Source organism: Bison bison, unplaced genomic scaffold (assembly GCF_000754665.1).
Source record: "Bison bison bison isolate TAMUID 2011002044 unplaced genomic scaffold, Bison_UMD1.0 scf7180017864304, whole genome shotgun sequence".
Lineage (NCBI taxonomy): Eukaryota > Metazoa > Chordata > Mammalia > Artiodactyla > Bovidae > Bison > Bison bison.
Genome location: NW_011494876.1, coordinates 9739231 through 9755843, shown reverse-complemented (window position 1 = coordinate 9755843; position 16613 = coordinate 9739231). Strand labels below are relative to the sequence as shown.

At 37.5% G+C, this 16613-nt stretch overlaps 1 protein-coding gene across 4 annotated transcripts in view; it reads right to left on the bottom strand.

The window, feature by feature from the left end:
* The window catches only part of FAM208A (family with sequence similarity 208, member A), a 51462-nt gene that overhangs the window by 3440 nt on the left and 31409 nt on the right, over positions 1–16613 (bottom strand). For 2 of the 4 annotated variants that reach the window (XM_010851665.1, XM_010851667.1), the window contains exons 15-23: positions 13249–13655; positions 12664–12805; positions 10894–10953; positions 6421–7355; positions 3566–3688; positions 2680–2839; positions 2128–2236; positions 746–924; positions 407–571 (exon numbers count right to left, since the gene is read on the bottom strand). In XM_010851665.1, coding sequence (XP_010849967.1) covers positions 407–571; positions 746–924; positions 2128–2236; positions 2680–2839; positions 3566–3688; positions 6421–7355; positions 10894–10953; positions 12664–12805; positions 13249–13655 — 2280 coding nt within the window. The remainder of the gene's footprint in view (positions 1–406; positions 572–745; positions 925–2127; positions 2237–2679; positions 2840–3565; positions 3689–6420; positions 7356–10893; positions 10954–12663; positions 12806–13248; positions 13656–16613) is intronic. The other 2 variants (XM_010851666.1, XM_010851668.1) reach the window with 1 other exon arrangement.

Here is a 16613-nt window from a genome sequence, read left to right as displayed (position 1 = left end):
TTCCTCGAAAACAAAAAGTACATCTTTCATTTTACATAAAACCTGGAACCAAAGCAGAGGCCATCTCACAAAAGACTAAAGCTATGGATATCTCTACTACTTTATCATTAAACTGCTTTAAATCACAACAGAAGCCAGTAATACTTACATTACCTCCAAAGAAAATGCTTACTCTATATAAGTATAGTATGCAGTCTACCATTAACAGCTTACACAGACTACAGTATAATAAATGAGATCTTTGTATATTCTAAGTAAAAGAACGATAAACGCCTTGAAACACTTCCCCTGAAGCTGTTTACACTGAGGTGAGCAGTTTCAAAATAAGTTTTCATTATATGAAATCAAAACAAAACCATTCTTTTTCTGTCTACCTTAAAGAAAATGAAAACTACTGAAAAGTTACCTGACTGTGACTCAAGATTCTCATTAGCACCAAGCAATGGAAGGTTTTCTTCTGTGATTGAGTTGTGATAGCCCACAAGGTTTTTAAAGTTTTGCATGAAGTCTTCAGCAGTTGCAACCACTATTCCATTATCAGTATAACTAGAAATCATCTTGATACTCTTTTCTATTTGGGGGAAAAAAATGTTGAATATAAAACACTTGAAAATATTATAATGCCTGTCCGCAGCCCTCAAAAAACCCTCCTCCACATTTTCATAAACACCCCACACAGTACCACAAAATCCTTTCATCCACATTCCTGTATTCATAGTAGAAAACTTAAGAGCATTTGCTTTACCTGTTAAAAAGACTATGTGTCGGTGCTGTATGTTCTGAGCCTGAAGTCTGATAAGGCAATCCAATTCTGGAGCATTTCGAGTTTGTGAATCACAATTGTGGTACGACAAAATTTCAACCAGATGTTTCTTCTGATAGACATTCAGTAGTGTCAGCAGACTTAGAGCTTTAGCATTCAATCTGTGAAATTAAGTAGGTTCAGTATCTGATCTGCATCTCTAAAATTTAGTATGGATGTTTTCGCTTGAAATTAACAGCATAATTTCTCAATAGAGGCAACTGATCACAACCACACTGCCTAGCTCACTGCCTGATGTATGGGTGCTTCTGAGTTGAGTAGAAACTGTGCAATCCCATGGTTAAAGGCTTTCTCTGGGTCCAAAGCCTGAAGACCAGTTACTCAGTTCAGACAAAAATCTCAACTTACTAAATAAACTTCACTTCTCTTCAGCTTCACTAATTTAGAAATGTAATGAAAGGCGTAAAGGACAGAAAGATATAAATCTTTCCTTCCAAAAGAACATGGCTCTAAGCTATCTCTACCTCCGGACACAAGGCAACCTGTGGCCGAAATTACTGGCTGTTGTCAGAAGATGAGGGTACTAACTTGAACAGGTTATACCTTTGGGCCTCAGTGTTGGTATCTGTTATAAAAGACTTGCCCAATGCCTACACTTCACATGATTTGATGTTTTTAAAAAATCAAATTCAATGAAAATTTAAAATTATTTAGGCCTGAATTTCCCTAATTATGTGCCATGGAACTTCAACAGGTACAAGAAGAAAAAAAAAGTTGTTTGGCCTATGTTTTGGAAATGCTGACTGACAGAACGTAAACAGTATCCTTAACCACAGTTTCTCAGACCCTTAACTGTGTAAGGAAGGACATTCCATGGACTCTAGCAGTCATCTGATGACAACAATCATTTGCAGAGCCTCTCAAGGGACTAGTTACTATTCCAAGAATCACACTTTGAGAAGTGACTTCTGGACATGTTAGAAATCACTTATTTACACAAATTTATGAACTAATCATAGAACCCCTTATGTCAAAAATAATCCTTGTCTCATGTGTAGTAGTATTAGAGTAACTGGGATAGGACCTGATCTAGCATATATACAATTCCTTGGCATATATACAGTTTCATTAAAAAAAAAAACAACTGCTGATTATCTCATTTTATAATTCTAAACCCAAATGGCAAAGGTCATACACCTATCTAGAACTTTGGCAAACCTCTACATAAATAAGAATACCATTTTGGCTGGTAAAAGATACCTATGACAACCAAGCAGCATCTATCATCTACAAACATAGAGAACAAAATTCTGTGAACAAAATGTTAAAGTCAACAACCAATATAGTTATTTTTCTAACCTTACCTGCCTAGTTCCTTTAGTTTTTTCTGAAATTTACAGTGGACTTTCCATTGCCATTTTCCTTCTGGAGTACTAAGTTCTTCAAGGAATGTCAAAAAATTTTTAAGGTTCTCTGTTAGAGATAATGAAGTTTATTTTAAATTCAATAAATAAGTCACTCCACAACTGAATTATGGAAAACATGTTTGCTGATATTACATAGAACACCTACTTTCCTATGTAGTATTTTCTTTTTTCTCCCCTCAAAGGGAGACAGATCTAGCAATCTCTCTAAGATCTAATAAAATAAAATCTACACACAAAAAAACAAGTTAACAAAAACCAAAAGTAATCTAAGTGAAGCAGGTGCAGAGAGCCCTGCTTTATGCCAGATTTAGAGGAAGTTATTCACAGAGTAAAAGAATGGCAAAGAAATGTGTAGTAATAAACATTCCAAAAAATGGTGGAAATTACCTGGCTGGCAGAATGGACAATACATGAAAAAAGTACGAGTGGGCCACTTATGAGAAAAACCAGAGAAGACAGAAGTTACATGCTTAAGAGAATAAATCTTACCAATTGTGATTACTTCTGGATTTAGAATGGATTCATCAGAAACAATAAAACCTCCAGATACAAATAATTCATTGTATGTATGATTTTTAACATCATCCAGACTATCAACACCAGCAAAACTAACACAAGGGAGCTTCTTTAACGTCACCAAACAAGGTACCTATTTAAATACGAAAGTAAAAATAGAAATAAGGACAGACTAAACTGTGAAATGTACAAGAAACGTACTGTGGCTCACCTGTACTAACTAGCTAGGGTGTTGCCTCTGAAAAGTCAAATGCAAAAATATTTACATTTTTTCCAAATATACAGACTAGCATGTACTGGGCATCTATGTTGACAGAACACTCTAAGGAAGAGGCACTTATAACAGACCTGGAAATTCATCATTCAGAATGATGAATGCTAACTTGTCCTGCCCTGCGAGTACTGAGAATTCAAATGAGGCAAGAGCCTGGAACAGTCACGAAAGACTTCAGAGAGCAGTGGTGCTTGACACAGGCTCCTAAGACTAGATGGGGCACCCCCAAACCCGAGGGGCAGGGAAACTGGTTTGGCAAACAGCAGGTATAAACAGGTTTTCCAAGGACATATGAATGAAGATGGTAACAAGAGTCAGCAGACCCAGTGGCATTCAAGGAGTCAATGTTCTTACTCTCGACTAAGCAATAGGGAAGATATGGGATAGGCCACAATTGAAGATTTTGCAGAGGTGCAAACAGGAATCCCACAAGTCAATTCACAGAGCACAGTGCAGGTCCTACATGTCCCAAGTGCGAGGATTTATCTCCTTTAAAACTTAATATTTTAAAAACCAACAGCTTCAGTCTCAAAGATAGTAGAGATTTTTTACAACCAAAGTAAGGAATTCAGTGGAATAGTCTACCTTGTGAATGAAACCTGCAATGTCTTCATTTTGAATAATAATCAACAGTTTATCCAATTTTGATCTTCTTTCCAAAAACTGTTCTGGGTGACACTCTGTATTGCCTAATTTGATAAGATACTCCTGTTGAAAAGAAAAAACACTAAATCAACATTTGAAAGTCTTCTTGCAAACATCCATTTAACACCAGAAATGCAAGATAATAGTTATATTTAACTACTGGACTATAATTAATGATGACCTTTACACCAGGGCCCTCAGAGATCAAGGCCACTCTTAGAGAAGACTCTGAAGCTCAGAGCTTTCACGGTCACAATCACAGCATTACAAATCCTATGCAGTCAAAGCCAAGTAAATGCCAGCTGGGGTAAAAGAACAGAAAGAATGGATTAGCCCAGGTTTTTAACTTAGTACTTATTCTGGGCAACCACTCCCTCCCTTCCATTTTCCCTTCCTTTTAAAGCAGGCCCTTGATTTTCTGCAGCAGTTACCAGTACATTCCTTCAAAGTAACAAAGCATTTTTCCAACTGCTGAAGCTCATTTAATTCACAACCACCCCAAGATCATTCATACAGAGCTTCAATATGTACAGTGGTACTTACATATTAATTAGCCCTGCCTGTCAAGTCTACACCTTCAAACAAAACAGACTCTCCCAATAACGCCTCCTACCATGCTGGTGACACAGTACTACCTCAAAGGACACAAGGTAAGCAGTCCCGGCAGCGCTCTCTCTGCTTGCTGGGGGAATCCTGAACCCTGAAGCAAAAGGCAGGATTCTGAAGGTCACATTCCTCATTTCAGACGCAGGAGAAGATTAATTTTCTCATGGTTGGCAAGGCTGGTTAGATAACCATAAATCTAAACCAAGCTTGCCCCTACCAGTTTTTAAGAGCTGCCTCCAAGTGTCACACCCACAGAAGTTGTTTCTGTAGCCCTGAAGCATCTATGGTGTTTCATTTCACTCTAGCCGCTAAAGCCTCTGGAGAGAGCCCAGAGCAGCTTACCGTCAAGGTATGAAAAAGGAAGTAAGTGTCTTAATAGAGCAGCTTATAATTTTTGGTCTGTTTACACTAAGAAGCTTTAGATGCAAGTTTGTTTTATATAAGAGTATAACTCATAAAGCAACAAATCATTTTGGTTCCATAAATATTCAGGAAGTTTAAAACTTTATAATAATAAATTTTATTATTTTATTCATTTATTTATTCATACTCTAACATTTTGCAAAATTTCTAATGGGTATTAATTAAAAGAGTTAAATTCTGGTCTAATTTCCTTTTATTTTTAAAATAAACATCCTTTTTCTCTTCTATATAAAATAAATAACAAATATGATTTACTCTAAGCCATAATGATTAAAACCACCATTCATAAGTAAACACATTTATTTTAAGTGTCTTACAATCTTTAAAATACAGTGGGAGATGGGAGTTACGCTGAGCGCACTGGGAACCGTGCCAGACCCACTCTCATTGAGCTCCACACCAACGTGCAGTGATGCCCCCAAAGACGTGCAAACATGTTGCTGGGGGTGAAAAAATGTGGAGAAGCTCAATGCTTCAACATACAGGGCAAATATGCAACCAAGAAATTCCTGAAAAATCTGGTTTCATCTTCCCAAGGAACTACATGGAATGAGTAAAGGCAACACGCTGAGCACTTGGCTGCCTCCACTTCCATGCTCTTCACCTTCCCCTGAGCAATCATGCCAAGTATGCCAACATCAGAGATCCCCAAACTGACAAAGGCTCACGGAGTGTCAAAGCATGGAGTTTCTGAGGCACTCTGGGCTGTAAGTCACTTACAGTCCCTTCTGCTTCCTCTAACTAAAAAAGCAGAAGCTCATCATGGTAAGTAAATTGCATAAACGAGAGCAGGCATATTTAAAAAGCTAAGGCATTCCCTTACTAAGGAAAACTAGGGCTTGCTTCCCTTGTGGCTCAGCTGGTAAAGAATCCGCCTGCAATGCGGGAGACCTGAGTTTGATCCCTGGGTTGGGAAGATCGCCTGAAGAAGGGAAAGACTACCCATTCCAGTGTCCTGGCCTGGACAATTCCATGGACTATACAGTCTGTGCAGTTGCAAAGAATCGGACATGACTGAGCGACTTTCACAGAAACAATGACACAAACAAAGCATTCCCTTAAGGAGTTAAAATGCTATACAGTTTAGTGAATACTAATTGGCTAACTACTATTACTATTTAATCAGTAGTTAACCACTAATATAATTGTCCCATGTGTTATGAATTTTATCTGTCTCTGTGTATTTTTTTTTTTTAAATCAACTGCCTGAAATGCTAGTCCACTCCACAGGTTGAGTACAAAAACGATTCCCTGCAATAAAGAATCTTTCATGATTGGGTACGTTTTTCAGAATTATGTTTTTTGATCAATAAGGGCTACAGGGAACCCTGGCATGACCAGGACATCAATAAACACCAAAAGGCACTGTCATTATGTCATCCCGGACAGTTTTGGTTTTCTATCTGACTGATAAAACGCCATGAGGTAAACAGTGACAACTTCATTTCTCTGCATCTCTCCCTCTGCTTTGTTAAAAAACCCAAGAAACATTTAAAATCTCTGAATCAATACTGTAAAGGTATGGCAATATGTATGCAGTTGGTCTTTAAAGTGACACTATGCAAAATAAGATTCAAAATTCTAAGATGTATAGATCATAGGTTCTGAACTTAGTTGAACTTACTAGTCTTTGACTCCACTCTGCATTCAATTATAAAAAATAATATGGTCAGCATTTAAAAAACAAACAAAAAATCCATTTTATAGAGGTCAGACTCAACAACACAAGTTTAGACAGCATTATGATTACCTTCTCATTTAGTTACCTTTATTTCTTTACAGAGCACACTCTCTTCTTCTTCATGAATATAAAATTTCACAGTATTTTTCTGGACATCTTTCATGATTTTAACCAAACTGTTAAATACTTCAGGTTCTAACTGGCTTATAAAATTTGAAAGAGCTGGCTGGGCAGAAATGTTTACATCATTGGGTGATTTTGTTGTTTCTTTTTCTACTGGTTCCCGGGCAGTGTCACCAGGTACAGTATGATCAGAAGTCACCATTGGCTCTGTGGCTTGATATGGCTGGTTCACTGCTACTTCAGTTAAACCCAAAGCTGAAGCGGAATGCTGCTCATGAGAGCTGGCGTCTTTCAAAGGGTCACTACCAAGTAGTTCAGGACGGTGTTTACTGTTGAAGTCGCCTGAAGAAACTGGAATGACATGCCTTGCCAGAGGACTCGGTGCTATCTTAGGACAAGAATCATTAAGACTGACTGGTGGCAAATTCCCACTCTTGGCTGATGCTTTGATAATAATACTATTTAGTTTCTCATGCAAGCCATCTACAAACTCCTGCACACCAGCTTTGGAAGTCTTAGAATATATGAACTCGGAAAGCCGTTTCATCTTCTCTTGCGTTGAAAAGATAGGTGTGGAAATTCTACTGACATATGAAACATTCTTTTGCTTCAGAATCTCTTCTATCTTCCTAGAAAAGAGATTGTACTCTCCTAGCACTGTCCTCTCTGTGGTCTCACTCGCTGCGGGTGGCTCTGGTGTTGGCACACACTGCTCCTCCACTGCCACCACCTGACCTGCCAACACGTCCTCCTCAGTGGTGCCCTTCAGTGTGTCTGTAAATGGAGAGGATGGAAACTGGTAATCAGAGCTTCTCTGTCTACTTATTACCCGGGGGTCATTAGGAAAGGCCTCCTGTGGTGGCAGACACACCAGCTGTTCTTCTGGTGATTTCATACCTATACAGGAAGAGTTTATTATTACAAATGCAATCCAATATTAATCTGAAATTAATCTCATCTGAAAATACAAACTCATAAATAAGGGGGGGGGAAAGGCCAGGTCAACTATATATTTAGAACAAACTATGTATTGAAAAGTGGAGTAAAAATCTCAAATAATGGTATGATCCTATCACCTATGTGCCCTTATTTTATGGCTGCTTTTTGTATTTCAGTAGCTTAAATGACAAGTCTGAATGTTACTTTCTTTGATTACGTTTGAAGTAATCAAACAAATGCCAATTTAACATCACTACACATTAACTCATTTGCTTACTTCTGCTTCCCTACCTTTCCATACACCTGACTCTAACAGACATGTTTTAATCAGAATAGTTGCAACAGCTTGTTCAACCCCTATAATCTTTGCGAAGTAATGCCCACTACTGTGGTAACACCTTCTTAATATGAAAACTTTTGAGTGTAAGGCAAGTCAAAGAACATCAAGCTGAAATGCTGTGGGAATAAGTTGCATTCAGGATCTAGGATAATTTTATCTGTTTTCATATTTGCTCTCATATATAGGGCTGTTTACCTATGGGGTTGCATAGTGGATTTGCTACAATGTTAGCGACTTATCAGGGCAAGAAAGGCTCAATAATACAGGAAGAGAACATATTTCATAGCTGCATTAACAGTAATGCTTTTTGATAGCACTTTTTAAATTTTGCTTGGAAATAATTCCAAGAGAAATCATAATAGCTATTTCCCCATTTGAGATGAGGAGATCATTAAGCTAGCTAATGCTAATGGAATTATAACTTTTGATTCTTGACAACTAGCTCAATCCATAAGAACATAAATCCTAAATTCTTCCCCTCACAAATCCTAAATTCAACCACAGTATGTTTTTGAAACTGCATTTCAAAACAGGCACCCTAAATCTCTCTGTAAAAAACAAGGGGAAAATATGTTTACAGCAATTTGTAGTAAAACTTTATTTCAGTAAAGACAAAGTTTTGTTATTTCTGTCTTCAAGTTCCTATTACATAATTTTATCTTTCAAAATATTACTAATTTTTCTTAAATCTTAGCCAATATTCCCTAACAAATTGCTACTACAGTATATAAAATGTTACATCTAGACCAGAAAGTCCACACATAGTTTTAGTTTTCAAAACTGTAGTACTTTTAAGATATAGTGGAATCCCTATTAAAGTTTATACCCAGGTATAGCAGTGTAACTTTCTCTATATAAAACTCAGTTTTGATTTCCCCCACATTCACACTTTTGTAAATGTTTAAACAGCTCAGCACTTAGTTTAAACAGCTCAGCATTTAGTTTATGACATTTCTCTACCAACCCCAGTGGTTACCATGAATCACTGCACCCATTACGTACTGCAAAGGCACCTGTCAGCAGGATATGAAGACCATTCAGGAGGTCTGTAGGTAAAAGGGAAGGGGAACAAAATATCTAGTGTACCAGTTCAGAATCACAACTGTATGAAACTGAACACCAGAAAAAAATTCAAGTTCCATAGGAATTCTGAACACAGTTCTTAAATCTGCAGTATGGCGTTTAGTGGACATATGAAATGTCAGGATGGATACTTAAGAAAATGTAACAAGGAACCCCTTGGTGATCCAGTGGTTAGGATTCTTACTACCAGATCAGATCCCTCCCTAGTCAGGGAAGTCCAGATCCCACAAGCTGTGCAGTGCAGCAAACAACAAATAAGTCTGTAACTAACGTTGATTGATTGGATGAAACTACATGTGTGGCCCAGGGCTGAAAGACGTTTTTTGAAGTATTTTTGTACTTCTTTGACATGTACCATGTCAAATATCTGATTTAGTGAAATAAAAATTTTTAATTGCATCTCATGAAACAGATCAGTTAGGGAGGACATTTAAAAACTTCTGAAGGAAAAAAAAAGGCTTCTGAATGGTTTACTATTAAAAATACTTGAAATACATTCTCCCGGAGTTTTCTGCTATAGTTAAGACCAAGAAGCTTATTCTTAAAGGGCCATGGATAAAAGAAACGTTTTAAAATTGAATTATAACTTAAATTCATTTGGGGAATTTTCCATATTCAAAAACTAAACCAAATTCCCTTTTGAAAATGCAAATGATCAACATCTATTTTGTACAGATTCCCTATTTTTATTAAGATCGAAAATTTCATTATTTTAAAAATTCTTCATAAATGATTTAAAAGAAATACACGTCAATATCCTAACAGCACGTTTCCTACTGACTCTCATTCAAGCGTTGTGGCACTGTGGCTTCTAGGTGCAAGGACAGCAGTGAGTTTGCTAAAGGTAACATCATTTGGATTTTTATACTTTTAACAGCAAAATATGAAGATGGTATGCCAAATAAAGACTGCAGATGCGGATGGATCATTCTGAGACATAAACAAAATACTGACTTCTCCCAATAAAAAAGAATTACTGATAGAAGCAAAATATAGATGAGTCCCAGACATAAAGCTGTGTAAAAGGGCCAAAACCAAAAGAGTGTAGGTTCCATCTACCTTAAATTCAAGAGCAGGTCAAACTAATCTATGCTGAAAGAAGGAACATTAATGGTTATTGTTTGGGGCAGGGAGAATACTGACCGGGAGGATGCAGAAGGAAGCCTTCTGGGGTACTGAAAATGTTCTACATACTGATTTGGGAGGCAGTCACCTAAGTGTTTACATATGTAAAACTTCATCAGCTGTAAAGATTTATGCATTTTCCTTTATGTCATGTATCTATTCTTCCCATTTTCTGCCCCCCACACCCGCAATCGTCTTTTCCTAGGAGGAAAAAAAGATCTTGAAGAAAACTATTAATTCAGTCTTTTTTTTTTTCCACCCTCAAAGACAAGAATAACCACAAAGATCTACTAAAATTAAAGTAACTTAGCTCTTCTTCCAAACAGAAAAAACAACACAAGGTTTCTGAAAGAGTAAGATCAAATGAAACAGAAACAAAAAAAATCCAGACCAAATTCCAAGCAAGAAGAGTCAGCCTGTGGCCAGCTGCCAAGATACTGAACTGAGTTCAGACAAAAGAGACTGTCTTCCAGGCACCTACTATACAACAAGCGAATCAGTAATATATGTACATGCTTCTCTTACTATCTGTAGAAATTAGTTTTACAAATAGAAGAATTCAGTCAAAGAAATATAAGACTAGGAATAATGTACCTAAAAGATACAATGGCCTCACCTCCTCATATTTTTTTTAATTTAAGAGAAACTTGAAGACTGCTTCTGTAGAAGTGGATTAAGAAAAATATTCTGGTCTTTCCAAGTCCTTATATCAGACAGAACCTACTGTAGGTGAAAAAAATTTAATCTGTGAATATTCAGTGACTCCCTTGAATATATTCTTTATATAAGAATATTTTATATAAATGAATGAATATTTTAAATACAATAAATAGTGAACAAATTTTCTGTAATTAACAGACTTAAACTGACGCCCTCCTGACAGATGACCAGAACTACAGTAGCAATTCTGAAGGGCACATCGATGAAAAGCAAAGAGAGCCTTCTCACCTGCTGCTTGTTTCTCACCATGTTTTCCCAGCTGGTCTTCTGGGCTTCTGGCATTTCCCCCTGAGGGAAAGCAACCATTAGAATTGTACACTCTCTTCAGATACTGGTGACAACCTTTCAAAGCACCCTTCCAATAACCCCAAATGCTAACAAATCCAAGTATTCCTTCGTGCACCTAAAATAATCCTGAAGGGTCATTAAGAAATGGGAAGTTGCTTTCTTTTCCCTTCAGGTGATGATGGAGTATCGACACCTAGATGCTGTGCCTTCAAATGACTCTGAAACCAACTATGAAGGTGTCTAAATGATTAAAGTTAGGATAAGCACCTTGTACAGACTACTTCCTTATTCAGTTTGCCCAATTCAAACCAACTTCTCCAGCTGCTGCTCTACTATCACTTCTGGGCCTTGTGCCTCTCTAATAAGGTATCAAGTAGATAAAGGTGCTGAAGCCCACAGAAACTCATCAAGTTTTTAGAAATTCTTCAGAGTCCTTGGAGGTCTCAGTAGCTTTTAGATCATAAGCCAGTCTGCTTTCAAGCAAAAACTGGTTTTTGTTTTTCTTTTTAAAGGTTAAATAAAGATCAAGGAATGGAATACATGTGCCCTGGACATATTTCCCCAAATGCTTAGCTAACAAAGATGAATAAGAACTTGGAATACTAACAGTATCTGTATGTGTGGGTGTGTTTATGTGTTTGCATAGAGAAATTAGAACACTGCAAAATGATCTTTCAATATCTGCTAAACTAGTGATAAAGAACCCGCCTGCCAATGCAGGAGATGTAAGAGACACGGGTTCAATCCCTGGGTGGGGAAGATCCCCTACAGGAAGGCGTGGCAACCTATTTCAGTATTCTTGCCTGGGACCCTGCTGGGCTACAATCCATAGGGTCTCAAAGAGTTGGACATAAATGAAGCGACTTAGCATGCTCACACGGAGAAAGCAATGGCACCCCACTCCAGTACTCTTGCCTGGAAACTCCCATGGATGGAGGAGCCTGGTGGGCTACAGTCCATGGGGTCGCTAAAAGTCGGACACGACTAAGTGACTTCACTTTCACTTTTCACTTTCATGCACTGTAGAAGGAAATGGCAACCCACTCCAGTGTTCTTGCCTGGAGAATCCCAGGGACGGGGAAGCCTGGTGGGCTGCCGTCTATGGGGTCACACAGAGTAGGACACGATTGAAGTGACTTAGTAGTAGTAGCATGCTCACAAACTATTTTTGCCCCACTATAAGCTTTGTAAGGTTCTATAAGCTTTCTAGGGATATTTACATTCAATCATTTCAGGGCATTCTCCACAATGATCCAATTTCTTGAAAATAACCCAATATTAAGCAAGAACTGTTTATTCACTTCATTCTAAAAGATGAACCTTAACATGAACACTTCTTAGATGATAGTTTTTGAAGTTTAATAATTTGCAAAGACAGCATTTAATTGGCTGCCCAAAGACTCTCATTGACCCCTGTAGCTACCTCACCTTATTAGAAACCCAATTTCTGCCAACAATTTTCATTTGCAAGTTGCATGTTCAACTCGATAGAGAAAGTATATTTTAAATCTTTCTCTTTTCAATAGGCTCTTTTGCAGATACTGACCAAGAACACAGCAACACTCAATGATGAATATCACATTGCTCAAAATAAGACACTGAAGATATCAGAGCCAAATAAGCCCCAAGAACTTCCCAGATGAAACCCTTCAGAAAACTACTCCCTAAGTAAAACCAAGCAAACCTAAGTTCCAGTGCACTTGTTCTTACCTGTAATTGGAATCAGTTTCCAATGTATCTCAGTCTCTTCAACATTATTTGACTTAGATTGTCTATGGAATCCATGTTCAATGGAAATAGTAGGACACAAACTGCAATCTTCAAAATTATTCATGCTAATTAAATTTGGATCCTAAAAATTAAGAGTACAGATTCAATACCTTTCTTTTCAACTAATTTTAAAGTCAAGAATGAACACCTTTTTTCACAGCAAATGCTCAAACCTCAATCTAAACATTACAAATGAGTAAAATTAACATGATAAAGGCATTATACTCTCATCTCAAATACAAGTGAATGACTAGCACTTTCAAGCAGCTCCTGACAAAACAAGTTGTCCTGCTGTGACTTTTTATCACAATGGTACATCTTAGACTGTATGGGCAGCAGCAAGAAAAACACTTGCATTCATCTCTTTGTAACAAGGAATAACTTACAAATACTATCTGGCACAGACACTATTACTGAAATGTGTATCATGTCTTTGTGAAAAAGAAAAACAAGCACACCCACATGCTCCCTTTCACATAAATATTCACAAAAGCAAACAAAGATAATCCGATGATAGAGGCTTACTTCTTTCAAATGGAATTTATGGTCAGTGCCTACTTCGTTGGTAGAAACACCAACAGGATACTTTAAAGATGATGGATCAACGTCTAGCAACGGGCTCTGAGTATCCTTAAAACGTGCGTTTTCGATTTTTGCACCAGTAGGCTGCTCATATTCTTTCTTATCCAGGGTAGAGCTCAAGTCATACTCATGCTTTTGCCTCATCTCTTCGTAGGCAACATCAGAGCTCAATCCTAAGGCCTTGTTGACTGTGTCTGTCAGGGATGCATCAGAATGACGTGCATTTGCTAGTGTTTCTGACAGCCAATTAAACAGCCTATGGATGTCAGCAACGCCAGAGTTAGAGGTATCCTGCTGCTGCCGTCTCAAGTCAGCTTCATGCCCAAGTGAGCCAACAGGCTGTGGGGACTCTGAAGGGAAGAAGAAAGCCATCTCTTACAGTTTGGAAGCCAAGCATAAATTTTTTAAAAAAATAAATATATACAGATACATACACCTAAAATTTAATTATAATTTGACATTTATAGGCAAGAACTCAATCAAATCACCTGCTGTGAGTTTACAAGTATATCCACCCCTTACTTTCCAAACATGATTGATTCTAAAATTTTGCACACAGGTAAAAATTCCCATTAAATGAAGTTTATTGTCATCATATCTTGAAAATTCTATTAAGAAATGAGCTCAGATATCATGTTGGTAATGTGGATAATACATATAAATAACTATACTGTAGTTACCTTAAACTCTACCACCAAAATCCTAAAAATCAACGAGATACTTGACAACAGAAAAATACCTATCCTTACTGTTTTGCAAAGTGTTCAAGAAGGGTATGCAGAATACACTTAAATGTTCTAAAGAAATAACAAAAACCCATGACTTTGATTTTGATCTCTCCAGTAACATTTTGTACTAACCTTATAACCTAAACTTTATCTTAAATGACTAGATTACTTAAATCATAACAAAGCTGAGGTATTAAGAGATGCAAAATCATCCCAAAGAAATCTACACCAATCTTGCAGTAAGAACAAAAAGTATTAGGAGAGAAAACATATCAGACATGGCTTCAAGCAAGTATAAATGCGGGTTATATGCACCACCGATATATTTAAAAACTTGTAAAGACAGTAGACATTCAGAAAGTCATGTGCTTTAATACTTAAGGAGGGTAAAGCTAGGGTGGATGTTGCAATTTAGGTAGTGCATAATATACCACAGTCCCCCAAATTTAGAAACAGGGTACATACTGTACCTAATTATACGAAATTAAAGAGAAGGTAAAATAATCTAGAGAGACAGAAAGCAGACCAGCAATGGAGTGCAAAGAGACAAATTCAAAGAAAGATAAGGCAATGTTTGGAGATAATGAGAATATCCTATATATTGGAGTGGGAGTAACAACAGCTATAAAAAACTGATCAAAGTGTGCACTTAAAATGAGTACACTGTATGTAAATCATACTTTAACAAGTTGATATTAGAGGGGATAGGGGAAACAGAAGGCCATCTCTTAATAAAGTGAGTGGGGGACTTCCCTGGTGGCACAGTGGATAAGAATCCGCCTGCCAAAGCAGCAGACACATGCTTGATACCTGGTCTGGGAAGATCCCACGCGCCATGGAGAAACTAAGCCCATATGCCCCAACTACAGAGCTTGCGCGCTGCACCTACTGAAGCCATGCGCCTGGGCCTGAGCTCCACCACAGCAAGAAGGCCCACACTGCAACTAGAGCAGCCCCTGCTTTCGCAACTAGAGAAAGCCTGAACACGGCAATGAAAGACCAGCGCATCCAAAAATAGAGAAACAAAAATAAACAAATAAATAAAATTTTAAAAAATAAAGTAAGCTCACCACCAAATTAAGACTAGCATATTTTAAAAGTCAGAATCCAACTTTTAAATCTTTACTTTCAGAATCAGAAATAAAGTGTGAAAAATGACTGTAAATGAACACAAGTGAGGAACACCTAGCCATGCCCGTCTGATGTCACTAGTTCTGCCTTAACCATTCTATCCGTTTCCCCAGCCCCTCTCTTCCCTGTTTCTCAGTTGGTCCACTATAACTAGCATGGCTTTCCCACCATTTTAATTTTTGATAAGGCCCGATTTCCGCCCGCAAGTATTTCTTCACATCTACAAATTAGCCACTTATCCGCTAAAATGGTGCCAAATGTTAACTATCTTGCCCATTACGTGTTCAGTGCTAGGAAATAGGAATGATGCTTAACAGTCGGTCGAAAGTGACTTCAAACATGGATCAGTGAACTACATAACTTTAGATAAAATTATTTAACTTCTAAGATGGTTTTCTTTACCTGTAAAATAAGGATAATAATATCTACCAATCAAGAACTAAGTCTATACACACAAAGCAGCTAGCAAACAGTAAGCACTTAACTCTCAAGATAGAAGTCAACAGTACATGATAGTATGGATCAGTAAACACCATCAGGCTCAGAACAGCAGAAATCCAGGAGAAGGGAAAAGAGATGAAAAGTATCAAGGAACACAGCCAGAAAGCTAAGGAGGGATTGCAATTTCAAAGACACAAGGCTTGAAAGAAATGAAAGATGCTTTGTGGGAAAAGAAAGAAGTACCAGGCTGACCATTATGTGCCTGCTGGGGAGAGTGGGAAACAGGGCTACTCAGACTGGACATGGCCAGGCTATAACAAAGCCTTGAAAGCTGAGTTGGTTCGCAAATTAGTAAAACAATACTGAGAAGAACATGATACAGAAATTAGCGTTAGAAGCAAGGAAGGCCACCTAGTACAGAGTCAAGGATGAAACGCTGGAAAGAGAAAACAGATCAAGTGAAGAAAAAACCCTGAAAGTTACTGAAAAGAAGAGCACTGTCAAATAGAACTTTCTGCAGTGATGAAATGTCCTCTCCCTGTGCTGTTCAGAGCAGCAGTGTGGCTGGTGAAATGTAGCTGGTATATAATACAGGAAATGAAATTCTATTTCATTTTAATCAATTTAAATTTAAATCATTTAATCTTAAACTGAATAGTGCCGGAACAGAGGAGTGAAAAGTAACTGAGGTTGCAGAGACTGATTAGAGAACAATATAATAAGGGCACTAACCAGTCAGTTCTGAGACATGCTAAATTAGAAAACACATGAGTAAAGCTGCTTAGTAAGAAACAGGAGGACAGTCAGATCTACTGTAATTAACAAAAACAGCAGCAGTACAAAATATACTGAATGCAAAGGGACATATTTCATGCCTATAGACTAGCAGTGTTAAAAATCTAGATGAAAAGATCCTTTAAACTACTAGCAATACTGAAACACTTAAGAAGAATTTGTCTCTTTCTGTCACCTAAAAACAAGAAAACTAGAAAAAATAAAAACCCAAAC